Genomic DNA, 15,414 nt, shown 5'->3' with positions numbered 1-15,414 from the left:
TTGAATGACCCATGGACCTTAGTAGTATGTATAGTGGTACGGAATATTAATGTAATACTTGTGTTTTGGAAATTGTCACTGTAGTGGTTTGCTGAATTCGTAAGGCCAGTGTGCAAAAGCAGGTTCTGTAAACTATACTTCCTGTGCCAGTAAACAATTAAATTCCTAAATGTAAATGTATATTGCTTTCATAGGTACTTAAGTCCTTTAATTCAGTGACAGTATCTTACAGGAAAAAAATTGTAGGAGCACACTTAACTGCACTGAAGGATATGGATTTAGGGTGAGAGAATATGGCAAGGGTTTTGCTGTATGACAGAAGAACAGGTCACATGAAGCGTGTGGTATTTTTCTTGGAGAATCGGACTTATTTCTGTTTGTTACAACTTCAGAAACTACAGTTTAATCCTGTTAACATGTAAGAATTTAGATCTTATGGAATTCGAATATTAAAGGCTTTATTGGGTAAGATTACATTTATTTTTGCTATTAGGGCTAACTAATGTGCTTTGACTTTTTTTTTAAGTGGCTCTGTGTGTTTTGTGCTTTTACTTATTTTGTTTCTTCTTTCTTCTCCTCTCTCCTTGCTGTTAACTCACCTGTGAAATCGTCTCATCAGGGATGCGCGTAAGTTCACTTATGAATTTATAGCAAGAAATTAGGAAACTTAAAAAATAAGCGATGTTCTTAGATGTCTTGTATCCCCACAGTGTTGTTGAATTCAAGATGGAAGAAAGCATGAAAAAGGCTGCAGAGGTTTTGAACAAGCATAGTCTTGGTGGAAGACCATTGAAAGTGAAAGAAGTAAGACGTGCATCTGTTCTTTCAGTATGTTGAATCTGAAGGTGAAGGGGTAGTTCTTAGTCAAGATTTATGGCTGACTCATTTGCAGTTAAGAATAATTGGCAAAAGGCAGGACTCCTCAAACAGGATTAAAAAAAAAAAAGACAGTCAACTTTTTTTACCATCAGCATATACTGCTGAACTTGACTTTGAACATGATTATCAAGACTAAACTCTCTTTAAAGAATAGGTGCTGATGGTGGCAATGCAGAACTCAGGCAAAACAAGAGTTTGGCTTTAACTGCAGATATGCTTCTTCAAATTGCTAAACAAGAAGCCTGCATAAGTATTGTTAGTTCTTGATTGCCTTCCCTTTTAATTCTGCATCATAATTATTGTATTCTACAAACAATTCTGTAGAATGAGCTAGTTTCTGAAATTGCCATTTTAATGGCTTTGCTGTTGTCAACCAGTATGACATGCTCAACTGTACCATGAGTTAATTCTTAACCATTGACAAGTTTGAAGTTTTATTTGAGCAGTTTGGAACCTGTAGCTGCATTGAAGTTTCAATGAAACGAAAATAAAAAGGGTCTTCAGTGTTAGCGTTGACTCTTGGCTTTAGGGTATGTGAGCTATGTTCTTGGGTAAGCAGGCTTCATGTTCTGCCGTGCCCTGCCCACTTAATGGAGTGGGGTGCAAGACATCTGCATGAGTATAAGATAGAGAATATGTGCAGAAGGTCTGCCCTTAGCAACCCGCTTCTTGCTGTAGTCTGAGGAGCGCTTAAGAGGGGTGGGGACAGCAAGCGGCAGCACTTCTGAGATCTGGCAGATTTCCTAAGGAGAGTAATGAATTCTGGGGGCAGCAGCTTGTTTCTGGGCGCAAGCTGTCTTCTGGCACTGCTGACCTCTTGATACTCTTTAAAGGGAGGAAGAGGTGAAATGGGAGGTTAGGAAAACAGCTGCTTCTGGAAGTCCTCAGGCACTGACTTCGCTAAGGGGACCTTGGAAGAAAAAACTGTTCAGTGGGCCTCATCTGGGTCAGTTTCCCTGTTAATGATACACCATTAGTACTGGAAGTCATGTTGCCCTTTGGTATCAGTGCTTGAGAAGAGGTGTTTGGAAGTTGCCCAGCTCTTCATGAAACTGTTGTCATACTTCAATATTTCTGTTTGTATGACACAGACAGAAATGATATGTGGAATTAGTGAAGAAGCATTTTTTCAGTATTAGAGACTTCAGCAACACTTGCCCCAGTCTGACTGTGTGGAATGAGTTATTTTGGGTGACCATTAGCATAGACTTTACCAACTGATACATACCCCTCGTTGTTGGCTGCCTCACTGCTGAGGAGCATGAAGGCCTTCAAGTGTCATACTAAAAATTTCTGGCAGAACAGATGAAGCTCTTTGCCTGATCACAAGACTCTAGTTTGTATGACAGCTGCTCCTGGCTTTCTATTGCAGCTGATCCGGTTTTAAGCAATACCTTGTTGTAACAGTGAAATGGGAAATTTAAATTGAGAAGTGACTTGTGTTCACTTTAATGTGTTCTCCCCTTCAAACTATTTCAGCTACAGGAAATCATAGTAATCATGTGAAAGCTCTCCTTTCTCTAGTTTTCAAAATGTGCTATTGTTTAGTCTTAATTCAGATCAATATTCAAATTAACTCAAATAGCTTTTATTTTTAAAGCATCTGTATTTTTTACTAATTAATTCTATTTGACGTTTCACTTTCTTCAGCAGTCTTGCAGTGCTGGTGCACTTTGCTCACTGAATACAGTGTGACATTTCCAACCGAAGTAACATAAGTTCACCTTGTATTGTGAAGGGGCTTACATTCACTTTCAGTATGAAGTGACAATAATTAATCTTATTTCCTCCCTTGAATTCTTCATCCTATACTTCATGTTCTTTAGCATATCCTAAAATTGTGAGATTATGTAGTAATAAGGGGTACATTAAAAGGTTTATTTGGGGTTAGAAAACCAGTGTGCGGGGAAAAAGAAGCTTTGCGCCCAAACCAGTCGTCTTGAAATTTTACACACTGTATCTTGTCATATAAAGAAGTCCAAGAGCAAGGTAAATGAGTTGCTGCATTGTTTTGAAGGTGCCGAAAGTTAGTTGGCATTTGCCTTCCAAAAACTCTCCAATGCCATTCTGGGTTTATCAGTCTGTAGAACAGATGTAACTGAGGTTTACTGTTGGTATTGAATAATAAACAAACATTTTCAGAATCAAGGGAAATGCGTGAGTAGGAATAACTCCGTAACTTGAAGTGTGCTGGCATATTGGTTAAATTAAATTAGTGGATGGCAATGATATGTGATATTGTTGGTTGGAAATCTATGGGGAGCACATAGCCCTGTATAATGGGAAACCCTGTCTTTTTCACTGTTTTAATTATGCCACTAAATCCCTACATGTTTAGTGGAATATAGAGGGGAACTGAGTATGTTGTTTCTGTTTTTGCAGGATCCTGATGGTGAGCATGCCAGGAGAGCAATGCAGAAGGTCATGGCAGCAGCTAGTGGAATGGGTATTGGTCCAGGCCCAGGTGGCCCTGGCATGATCAATATCCCACCTAGTATACTCAACAATCCCAACATACCCAATGAGATAATTCATGCCTTGCAGGCAGGGAGACTTGGAAGCACTGTCTTTGTTGCAAATGTGAGTGCCATGTAATCTGTGAACAGATTGTCTGAGTCTCAACTGAGTTAAATCTAATGAATTATAAGAAAAGCCTTAGACTTTGAGCTATGTTCCAGTAAAACTGAGTAGTAACTTACTCTGTGGGGAGTCTTGTTGATCCTCTGTGCTAGTGAAGTTGTAAATGGAGATGTATTCTATATATTATGGTGGTTTTTAGCTTTTATGTTTGAATGGAGCCAAGAATTTTGCATTAAGCTTTCCAGTATTCTTTATGCTATTTACATTTTCTCCTATCTCTGTAACGACTCGTTTCTTAAGATTGCTGGTATTGGGAAAGGAAATGTAAGAACACTAATGTTTTTCTGATGTAAATCTTTCTCATACTTCAATATCGCCTGTCTTCCAGTTGGATTACAAGGTTGGTTGGAAGAAACTGAAAGAAGTATTCAGCATGGCTGGTGTTGTGGTTCGGGCAGACATACTGGAAGATAAAGATGGCAAAAGTCGTGGGATCGGCACTGTCACTTTTGAGCAAGCTATAGAGGCTGTTCAGGCTATATGTATCCTTGAAGAGTAATGATGGTAAATAATAGGGAAATAACTTAGTAAACAGAGCAGAATGAAGATATAAATTGTAGTATTACAAGAGAGGATGTCACAGAAAGTCACGCCATTGCAGTGGATGGAAAATGTAGGGAAAACTTAGAAAAAAGGCCATCTTGAAAGAATTGTTGCTGTTTGTTCAGAATCATTAACAAAGTGGATTCTCTTTCCCATGTGGATATACGTGTTTCTAGCCCAAATAGTAAATTTCTATCTCTAGGTTGTATCTAGTGTTAAAATGCAATTTGTAAGAAAATATTTGTTTTAAATTCCTGTGATGGAGGTAAAGGAGGAATGCAGCAGATCCATTTGCCGTATAAGACGGCTTGACTTAGTGTGTTCCTCTATTCCCTGTGTCCCTGTAAGCAATGGCTTGCTACATAGCAATCTACAAAAATCAAACCAAAAAACAACAAAATGCAGGTACTACTGTGTGCATGATCTCTCACCTTGTGGCTGTGGTATGGAAAGGAGGAACGTATTTCCCTTTTCCTCCCAGAATTTCTCTTGCTATTTGACTGTGTGGTGCCATTGACACGCTGGAAGGGAGGGATGCCATCCAGAGGGACCTGGACAGGCTGGAGAGGTGGGCCCGTGCAAACCTCATGAAGTTCAACCAGGCCAAGTGCAAGGTCCTGCCTGTGGGTTGTGGCAATCCCAGGCACAAATCCAGGCTGGGCAGAGAATGGATTGAGAGCAGCCCTGAGGAGAAGGACTTGGGAGTGCTGGTGGACGAGAGGTTCAACATGAGCAGGCAATGTGCTCTTGCGGCCCAGAAAGCCAACCGCATCCTGGGCTGCATCAAGAGGAGCGTGGCCAGCAGGTCAAGGGAGGGGATTCTCCCCCTCTGCTCTGCCCTGGTGAGACCCCACCTGCAGAACTGTGTCCAGCTCTGGAGCCCCCAACACAAGAAGGACATGGACCAGTTGGAGAAGGTCCAGAGGAGGCCACAAAGACGATGAGAGGGCTGGAGCAGCTCTGCTGTGAGGCCAGGCTGAGAGAGCTGGGGCTGTTCAGCCTGAAGAAGAGGAGGCTCCAGGGAGACCTGATAGCGGCTCCCAGTGCCCAAAGGGGGCTGCAGGAAAGGTGGGGAGAGGCTGTTCAGTAGGGCCTGTTGCGATAGGACGAGGGGTAATGGTTTCAAAACATTGGGAGGGAGATTCAGATTAGATATTAGGAAAAAATTTTTTACACTGAGGGTGGTGGAGCACTGGCACAGGTTGCCCAAGACAGGTGGTGGATGCCCCAGTGTTCAAGGCCGAGTTGGATGAGGCTCTGAACAACCTGATCTGGTTGGGGATGTCCCTGCTCCTTGCAGGGGGGTTGGACTAGATTCTATGATTCTATGACTGTTAACTCCATTCTGTGTCTGCATCTAAAAAGTTAAGCCTTGTATGAGCCAGACATATAGAAATTTCATGGGATTCGCTAGAGTGGCATAGTTCAAAATTTGTGTACTTGTTGATTTGGAATTTTTGAGAGCTTTTGCATGTTTTCTTCTTTTTTAAATAGCTAAAATTACTGATGAAATACTTAAGCACCTAGGCTGCTTTGGAGTCACATGTTGAGTGATGTCTTAATGAACTTGATCTTAACCAGAGGAGTGTTTTTAACTCATGTTTTAATTTTAAAAAGCCATCCTTTTGAGTATTCAATTATTTGGACTTCAAGCCTTTTTAGTTTTGGAGAAAGCAGAAGGATTTTCTGATAGGCTGTGAACAGTAGCTTAAGAAGTGACCTGGAGAGATGTGGTTTTCTGAGTAAGTATTTGTACTCCGTATCAGATAGCACTTAAAGCTTTTAGACTTTATATGATTCTAGCCTTTGAACAATGATCCTTAATGAAATGATAGCGATGTTTAATGGGCAGCTGCTGTTTGACAGACCGATGCATGTGAAAATGGTAAGTACGTTCAAACTTAGTGCCTTTTGAACTGGTAGTTGTGCCTCTGATTTTGGATGATGTGTCGTTTCAAGGTTAGGTTGAAATATTGGGTGGAAACGTGTGGCTTGCTGAACTCATAGTGATGTCAACTCATACCATCAGGGAAGGTTAATTCTGATTATTTTACTAAAAGACAATCATAAATACAGTGAAGATTGCTTTAGCTTTAAGTTTCTGTGTTTTAATTTAAAAAAAAAAGGCAAGAAGTAATTTTTTTACTTTTCTCACAACTGTTAATGTATTGAATTGTGTTTAGGATGAACGAGCCTTTCCTAAAGGAGACTTCTTTCCTCCAGAGCGACCCCAGCAACTTCCTCGTAAGTCTCTCCTGCATGACTGAACATCTTAAGGTTTTATTTTGCTGTTTGGCAACTGGGGCCTGATCCCAGCCCCAGTAAGGCTCTGGTTCAAACTTTGGAAACCTGGGATCCAAATGGTCTGAATAATATCAAAGGGGGAAATAATAAAGAAGAGCTGCTCAGTCTTGTCTTTTTTTTTTTTATACTTCTTTCAGCTTATACCTAGAAGCTTGTTTTAAAAACAGTATCCCATTCATGTTCCCAAGGCTTCCAAATCTCTAAATTGCAATTCAAAGACTCCAGTGCATTGTAAAACCACTGGTAGTAGTGGGATTTAATGGAAACATTAAATGTTTTTCCTTCAATTGAAAGAGCTGAATGGAGAGCCTGAGAATCTTCCAGGTCTTCAGGTTTCTAAAGGGGATCTTATTAATAAATATAAATACGTGAAAGGAGAGTATAAAGACGAGGGAGCTGGGCTCTTTTCAGTGGTGCCCAGTGGCAGGGCAAGAGGCAGTAAGCATAAACTGAAATGCGGGAGACTCCATCTGAGTATAAGGAAACATACTGTCAGGGTGACTGGATACTGGAACAACAAGTTGCCCGGAGAGACTGTGGAGCCTCCATCCTTGGAGGCTTCAGAAGCCTTCTGGACATGGTCCTGGACAACCAGCTCTGCGTGGCTTTGCTTGAGCCAGTGGGGTTGAGCTCCAGAGATCCCTTCCAACCACAGCCTGCTGTGTAATAAGATACTGAAAGTATTCAACAGGAAGAGTCTGGGTTGGAAGGGAGGAGCTAGAGGCGGGAGAACACAGCCTTAAATTGTTTAAATATAGCAAAAACGTAAAGTGTGGTTGTTAATGTAATTCTGTTAATTCAGCCAGTTGCTGTTTTCTTAGGCATGGGATCCAAACCTGTTGTGTGCTGCTTTCTTGCACAGTTTTACTGATCATCAATCCATCCCTTAAGTAGTTCAGTTTTCTGTGTATCCGTCAAAGCCTTATTTAGCAGCGGTGTCATTCATGGTTTTTATTGCTGCCTTGACTTTCTATAATGGTATGCCTCTTTTTCAAGAGAAAGTCATTGGGTTCCAATTTAACTGTCTTTCTATAAAACTCAACAAATACCAATGGAAGCCTGTTTCTTGGCCTTTATTGGGGCAGGGAAGGGATATCTTGTGTTTTTTTAAAACAAGATTCAATACTTTGTATGTTTATTATGCTGGGCTGTATATGAGGAAGTCCTCTTCTCATAGGCATAGAATTCCATTAAATTGTTGTTTGATGCAAGTGCAAGCAGAGAACTCTTTCTTCCTGGTTAACTGTAAGGAAAATATGAGGGCTTTTTCTTCTTTCTTTGGACTGGGGAATCCTTAATTCATTTGGGTACAGGAAGATTCAAAATTTTGCCTGGGAATGATATACTTTGTTTGCTCAGAGAAGAGGCTGGCTGTGTGCTCTGAATTCTATAGGTGGCTATCATAATGATAGGTTGAACTTTGTGGTTAAATTCTTGCCTACAAGGAAAGAACCTTGGCAAAAGTGGAAATAAGCCATTTGTCAATTAAGGGTAATATTGTGGAAAGGTTAGAAGATCTTTATACTAAATTGCCCACTCTATTCTCCTTAGACTGAGGAGTTGCACAAAATAAGCAGTGTTCTAGCCAGTTATTTTTCAGGAGTCAGCTTAAAACCAACCAAACGAGCAAATTTTCTCAGCAGTAAGATGGAAAATGGATTATGAGAAAAAATATTTGAGATAGCTTTTAGTCTATTTCAAGACACATCTACTCTGAATGCTTTAAGTACACGCCCCAAAGTGGGAACACAGCAAGCTTTTTGGAGAATTGAAAGCAATTACTTAAAAATAAAACTTGCTGTTTTGTCAAACTATGGAAAGAAGGCTTTTTTGATATCTGAATATTTTCTTCAGATGGTCTTGGTGGTATTGGCATGGGATTAGGACCTGGAGGTCAACCTATTGATGCAAATCATTTAAACAAAGGCATGGGAATGGGCAACATGGGACCTGGAGGTAAGAAGATTACTCCTATGCTTTTGTTTCATGAGAGCTATGTAGAAGGTAGATAGCTTTGTTTTGCCTACACAAAAAGTTGAAGTGTATTAGGAGTGCTAAAGCCAAATGAGTTTTTGTTGAGCTAAGTAATGAGCTTGATAATGGAAACCTGAACTTAACCAACTGCGCCATTTTTTTTTTTCCACTATGGTCAAGGCACAGCTCTCATTTTCTGACTCTTGAGCATGAGCAGCAGACACTGCAAATATACATTAAACTTTTAAAACCATCTGTCACTTTTAACACTTATTAGTGGGCTTGCAAATCTTTGTTTAGGATATGTTTAAATAGCACAAGTTTTGAAGAGCCACCTAAAAAGTAGCACACATTCAGCTTTCGATTTAAAAATGCCTATGGGTTTTTTTACCTTTGCTGCTTTATTTTCTGAGAAGCAATGTTGCAATCTACTCAGTTATCACATGCAAGGTCTTCAGTCCAAACAGTGGACATGTTGTATGGTCTCTGTTTTCTACAGCCAGTCTAATGGCTGAACTTCTGTAGAAATACATCTACTATATAAAGCTTTCTCTTTTATTTTGAGGAATGGGAATGGAAGGCATGGGCTTTGGAATGAATAAAATGGGAGGTAAGCTGTGTTTTTTGACATGTATATAGCTTGGGCTTTCTGAAAGTCATGTAAACGTAGATATTTATGTCTAGGCGGTATTTGTGTTCTTTGAAGTTGTCAACAATTTAGTAATAATGTGTTCCTTTTTGAGTATTAATAAAACTGCTGTAGGTGTATGGGGAAGGGTTAATAGTTCAGATAAAAGATGACCAATGTTTTTTTGTCTTTTGACTTCCGAAAACTGCCCTTGGCTTAGGAGATATGGTGTGACCAAATTTGGACCAAATTTTGGTTTGTGACTCTGTGATACAGAGTTGTCTTGGTGCCTGTAGAAATGTAATGTGAAAGCAGTTTATGTGGGTGAAGTGTAGTGTTAAGTTAAAATGCATTGCTAAACAATCCCTAAAAAAAATATTTTCTTTTAGGAATGGAAGGTCCTTTTGGTGGCATGGAGAACATTGGTCGTTTCCCAGCTGGAATGAACATGGGCAGAATGAGTGGTATGCATTAGTTTTTTTTTTTTTTGTAAATCCAACTCCTAAGTTGTGTTCTCTGAAAGTGTTGCGCTGGAGAGACTATTTAGACTGGTCATTTTCCTCTTCTCAGCTTTTACTGGAAGAATGTAGAGCTTAGAGCTGACATGGTGTCCACAAGTTGCTCGTGGCCTCAGAGCTGCAGAAAGCAAGTGATTTGTTGAGGTTGTCTTGAAGGACTAGCTTAGTATGAGAAACTGTTCTAGCTATATTCACCAGAAAGACTTCTCCAGAGCAAAGTGGCTGCCTCAAATGTGTTTGTCCATATTGAGATGAGTCTTGCTTTTTGTTGGGGTTTTTTTTTTTTTTTTGGTCTCAAGAAGACATGACAAAATGATCTGAAGAATGTGATTAAAAAAACTTGCCTTGCTGTTAATCTTTAAAAATTACGTCTGTACTAAAATATTCTCTCAGAAGTTACTTGGACACCCTGAAGAACATATCAAACTTAATCTTTTCAGAAATGGATCGTGCCATGGGTGGAGGATTTGAAAGAGAATTTGGAAGAAATGAAATGGGAATGTCTCGTGGTTTTGGAGAGACTTTGGAGAGAGGAATAGGTAAGTATGCTAAGCTAAGTAATTTTTACTACCTACTTTTCATACCGAACCGCAGATAAAAACTGTGCGTGTTTTGTCATAACAAAACAGACTATGTACTTGCTGTAATAGTTTGCTTTTGATCAAACTCCTGAGAGCTGTACAGAAGGCAGATGTATACACTAGTTTGGGGGCTATGTAATGGAATTTCACGTGGGACAGGAAACTTTCTTGACAGTCTTAGTGCACTGCCTTGTGTCTTGAAACTTCATGCTAAACTTCCATGTATGTGCGTGGCAAAGAGGAAGGTTCTGAATTATGTGAGACCCCATCCTGCCACTAAAACATAGTCTGGCCTAGACAGTAGGGAGGAAAAATATGGTGTAACTTTAACTTCTGTTCCTTCCTCCCAGACATTTTAGGAATGTGGTATAGACTCGCACATCAGATGACAAGGATAATGCCTTACTGTGCAACTCATGCAGCACTAAAATTGGTGTTCTTTTGGCCTTTCCTTTTGAAACCCCAGTGGGAAAAGGAAGACTTACGACTATAGCAAATAACTTGGTGTAAAATATTACTTGAACTGAGGAAGGATAGTGCAGTGCTCTTCTATCTGTAGCAGCTTTGAGATGGCAAAAGGTATTAATCATGCTTCTTGGAAAGATTCAGAACTTGAACATTTTTAATGTCTTCTGTGAGCTTCTGTTCTGTGTGTGTACAGCTTGATTCAGCCAGTTTCTGAGATTGCTCTGTTAATTTGATATAACTTAAATTCATTTTAAAGAAAGTGAAATGCAGTCCACTTTCTTCATTTAAAAAAAAAAAGCCAGCTTGCTTGCACAAGTACAAATGTCATATAACCCAAAACCATTCTGTGTTGTTTAAGGTAGTGCTGAGGCTCAAAATACTGATGAAGCAGGATGAGTGCTGCTCTTAAATGTGGTTGTACAGGCTCACCTTAGGGTTGCCTATCTTGTTTTCTTTCATTAAATATATGTAGATAACTTCAGTACACGCTTGCTTCAAGGCTTTTTCCCCTCAAATGGGAATCAAGCTCAACATATTTCTTCATGGTGTTTTTTTGGGGTTTGTTTTTTTTGGGGGGGTGGGGTTTGTGGTGTTTTTGGTGGGTGGTTTTTTTTTTTTTTTTTTTTTTTTTTTTTTAGTGCTGCAGTGCTAAACTTCATTTGATAAATAAGCTAGGATCCTTCATACAACAACAAAATGGGATAAACTACAGGGGAGTAATCCTTCTACTGCAGGAACTCGAAGATAGCAGAGTCAGGACAAGTCAGCCAAGGGATTTTATGAAGCAAATATAGAAACCCTATTGCTTGTGTTTTATGGCACAGGCAACCTTTTAATATTTCTTTCCACATTAAAGGGCCAAGCATGCTTTGTTAGTTGAACCACAGCAGAATGTCCAGTATCTTGTGTGGGATTTGCTTTATTTTTCTTGGAGCTCTGGTGATAAGAGGACTCTTAGGTTAGGCAAGTTTTTCTTGTAAAAGTCTCTCCCTGGCTTGGCAGTAGCAATCTGAGTTGCGTGGCAAGGATGATGTGACTTTGTTCCTCTTGCAAGCAATCTGTATTTGATCTGTAATTTCAGTTACTAAATTTCTACCCTTGTTGTGCAATCTGCAGTGTACTGCACTGGACAGCTAGCAGCTAAGATTACATTTAAAATACTGCTTTTGCCACATGATCTTCTCATAGGTTTGCATATGCCTTCAAAATTTTCATCTTTTTTTTTTTTTTCTTCTTTTTCTGGGAGGGCTTTCTCTGTGCATACAGACATTAAGCTTCTTAGTGAAGAAATAAACTTTTCTCCATCCCAACTGTAGTATGTGATCTGATGAGATGACTGCTCCCCTGAATAATGTGTTGTAGTCATGATGGTCTGCCTAATCAACAACAGTACTCTTCTTACCATCTGAAATAAAGCTTTGCTTCATATTCTGCAGCAAAAGAGCACACAGTGTGCAGTCAGTTTTCTGAAGGATGGTAAAGCTTAAAGCATTTCAGTAGTGTAAGTGTGCATTAGGGGTTTTTTATTTTTTTTATTTTTTTTGGTCCCTGTATGATTACTGATAATATGTGTGTTGTATTCCAGGTGGTGGAAATGCCAGCATTCCTGGGATTGAGAGGATGGCACCTGGCATTGATCGTATGGGCTCGGGAATAGAAAGAATACCTTCTGGGATGGGGCATGGGATGGAGAGAGTAGGGTCAGAAATAGACAGGATGGGTCTTGTTTTGGATCGCATGAGCTCCAATGTGGAGCGAATGGGTTCAGGAATTGACCGAATGGGCCCTCTGGGCATAGATCACATTGCTCCTAACATCGAGAGGATGGGCCCAGCTATTGAGAGAATGGGTTCTGGCATAGAAAGAATGGGTTCTGGAATAGGCTTTGGTATTGAGAGAATGGGTGCTGCTATTGACCGTGTTGGCACCACTATGGACAGAATGGGATCAGGTGTAGAACGTATGGGTTCTGGCATGGATAGAATGGGTATAGGTATGGAGCGTATGGTCCCTGCTGGAATGGGAACCGGAATGGGTCAGGTGATAGAGAGAATGCCAGCTGGTTTGGAACGCATAGGTGCCACTCCAATTGAAAGAATAGGAATAGATCGTATGGGTGCTGCTGGCATGGAGAGAATGGGCTTGGAGCGCATTGGAGCCACTAATATGGAAAGAATGGGTCCTGCTATGGGGCAGGGCATGGGAGCAGGCATAGATCGAATGGGACTTGCAATGGGAAGCAATTTTGAAAGAACAATGGACATGGAACGTGGAAACTTTGCAGGCAATTTTGCAGGCTCCCTTGGAGGAACTGGAGGACCTGCAGCTGGGGTGGCCAGAAAAGCCTGTCAGATATTTGTGAGAAATGTGAGTAGCCTTCTTCCTGCCTCTCCTCCTTGCTCCTGAAATTAATTGGTACTGACATGTTGGTCTCATCTGTGCTCGGTTGACTTCAGTCAGAATAATATCTGATACTGGTTGCTGCCAGAGGTGGAGCTAGGTTGGGCTTTTGTGAGTTGAAGCCATTTCTTTAACAGGAGGAGAGCTCTCTGCATGTGCAAATTAAGATGCTGAGTAATGACTGCCCCAGGGTGGAAAACGTGTTTTGAAGAGTTGGCAGTGCTTGCAAGTTGTTCAGCAGATCCTCAGTAATGGTCTGTTCTTCTCTTTTCACAGCTGCCTTTTGATTTTACTTGGAAAATGCTGAAAGATAAATTTAATGAATGTGGTAAGTTACTTTATCACTGGTAATTACTCTGAGAATTGAACAGGAATTAAACAGTAACTCCTGGCTCTGTATGTCCCTGACATGAGGGACTTAACTAAAATTTCACTCAGATTTGATGAAATACTAGATCTGGTGTGAGGATGTTTACCATCCCTGCTATACCAGCAAGAGTTCTACAGTGTTGGAAAGAAGTAAATGCCTGGCCAGTTGGTAACCCAGTTAACACATGCTTTTTCTAAGCGTTTGTTCCCTTCTCCATCTCAGGGACTGGATTTATCATGTGGATAGCAACTTTGTAGTGCAGAAGGAAATAGGAGTAGCAGTATGGAATTCCTGAAAAGCACCTGCACAGATTCTTTATATCTAAATGAACATAGTTGTCTGGGAGAAGTATCCTTAAAAATAATTGGAAAAGTTCTAAATTCAGCTACTGACTCTTGAGGTGTGCTGTTCAGCTTCAGGGAGTTTTTTTTTCATGGCAGTGGTTGCTGTGCCTGCACCTTGCTCCCCAGTACCTTGTGCTGCTTGTTTGAGGGCAAAACCAAGTCCCGGTCTCCTCAGTTACGATGTGAAGTGTGCGTTGACAAGTTGGACAGGGCTCGTTTGCTTGTGCTTTGCTCCACTCATCTACTTCTGGTGCTGCTGCTTGAGTTGAGAGAACTAGTTGGAATTAATTAATCTTTTAAACTGAGAACACTTCGTTAAAACAATGACTTGGTAAAGTTGTCCTGGAGATTTAAGTTTCAAAGTCATGGTAGCTTCTGAAGGTGCACTTCCTGTGGCTGAAGGTGGAGAACTGTGACTTGATAAAGGGTTATACGGTACCTGCTAGGTTAAATGAGACCCTTTCTTTTCTTTTTAAGGTCATGTGCTGTATGCTGATATCAAGATGGAGAACGGGAAGTCTAAAGGATGTGGTGTGGTTAGATTTGAGTCCCCAGAAGTAGCTGAGCGAGCCTGCCGTATGATGAATGGGATACAGCTTCGTGGGAGGGAGATTGATGTGCGAATTGATAGAAATGCTTAAGTAGTTGCTTTTTTAACACGGATACCAGATTTTTGAATTTGTATTTTTTCTTGTTAACCATTTTAATTTGACTGGATGTAAAGGTGTTAAAACAATTCAGTTGCTTTCTGGAGTAATTTTAATTACTTTTTTAACAAATGGATTTCCATTTTACTGTTTTTTGCATTGAAACTGCAATGTGCACAATCTTTTTTTGTAGTTGTGGCATCTTGTTGACATTACGATGTAAACAGTATGACTTTGATAATAAATGCAAGTTAAAGATTTCAGTCACAGCATCCGTTACTGGCAGCACATCCTATGCTTGCAAAAAAAAATCTGTAAACCAAGCATAGTAAACTAGAATTTGTATTCTCTTGTGAAGCGTCAAGAAAGAATGTTCATTTTGGTTACCAGTTGATGACAGTATGAATTCATCTTTAAAATTATGTATTTGCATTAGCGTTTGAATGTCTTCGGAGTGCAGAGGACTTCCCTTTCCTGTATTCAGACCTAATCAATGGCCACTCTTAGCAAAAGGCTGGTAGCTTAACTTTTTTCCAGTGGCAATGCTGACTTTAAAAATAATAAAACAAACAAAATAGCCTCTACTTTCTGCTGTGTCAGTGCCGTTCTGAAGGCCTGAACTGAAAATGGATTTAAAAACTTTTTTTTTTTCTTTTTCTTCTCCTTCCTAATGTGGAGCATTTCAGTGGGGGCCATGCACACAGGTTTATCAGTTCCGGTTAGGGGTGATGTGAAAGACGGGTGTGAGTTAGTTCACCTTCTGCAACAAATACAGTTTTAATAACACAAATTGAAAGTGATTATTTTTGAGTGGGAATTGTTGTGGCAGGAGAGCTGAAGCTTGATGCCAAAGACAGGATTTTTTTTTTTTGCCCTTACCTCAGTCTGAGAGCTGCTTGGTCTCCCCAATTAAATTCTTACAGAAGTGAAAAGACATTGGTGCTGTCAGTAGGACTTTGCTGGCTCGGTGATACTGAGCAAGTGGAGAATGAGGACCAGTGCTCACCAACAGACTATTGCACAAAGAAAGGATCAGAAAGCCACTTGGAGTGTTATCAACTGTAATTATTGGCTTTTGGTGACAGGTCACCTGATGGTGTCTGCACTCTTGCAGCACA

The 15,414-nt window shown here is 40.3% G+C and overlaps 1 protein-coding gene across 3 annotated transcripts; it reads left to right on the top strand.

Annotated features, from left to right (window-relative positions):
• Positions 1–14,559, top strand: HNRNPM (heterogeneous nuclear ribonucleoprotein M). 3 transcript variants are annotated; one of them, XM_086767530.1, is made up of 13 exons: positions 1–627; positions 711–804; positions 3,262–3,459; positions 3,848–4,001; positions 5,898–5,947; positions 6,246–6,306; positions 8,221–8,322; positions 8,906–8,950; positions 9,358–9,432; positions 9,927–10,025; positions 12,121–12,902; positions 13,212–13,263; positions 14,127–14,559. In XM_086767530.1, the coding sequence occupies exons 1-13, from the start codon at positions 503–505 to the stop codon at positions 14,288–14,290; spliced, it is 2,001 nt and encodes a 666-aa protein (XP_086623656.1). In that variant the 5' UTR covers positions 1–502; the 3' UTR covers positions 14,291–14,559. The 3 variants fall into 3 exon arrangements, with proteins under 3 accessions (XP_086623656.1, XP_086623655.1, XP_086623657.1); XM_086767529.1 differs by having other exon boundaries at positions 711–828; XM_086767531.1 differs by lacking the exon at positions 8,221–8,322 and having other exon boundaries at positions 711–828.
• Positions 14,560–15,414: the final 855 nt, after the last annotated feature.

Source organism: Chlamydotis macqueenii, chromosome 26, assembly GCF_036417535.1.
Source record: "Chlamydotis macqueenii isolate bChlMac1 chromosome 26, bChlMac1.mat, whole genome shotgun sequence".
Lineage (NCBI taxonomy): Eukaryota > Metazoa > Chordata > Aves > Otidiformes > Otididae > Chlamydotis > Chlamydotis macqueenii.
This window is presented reverse-complemented; position numbering and strand designations above follow the sequence as displayed.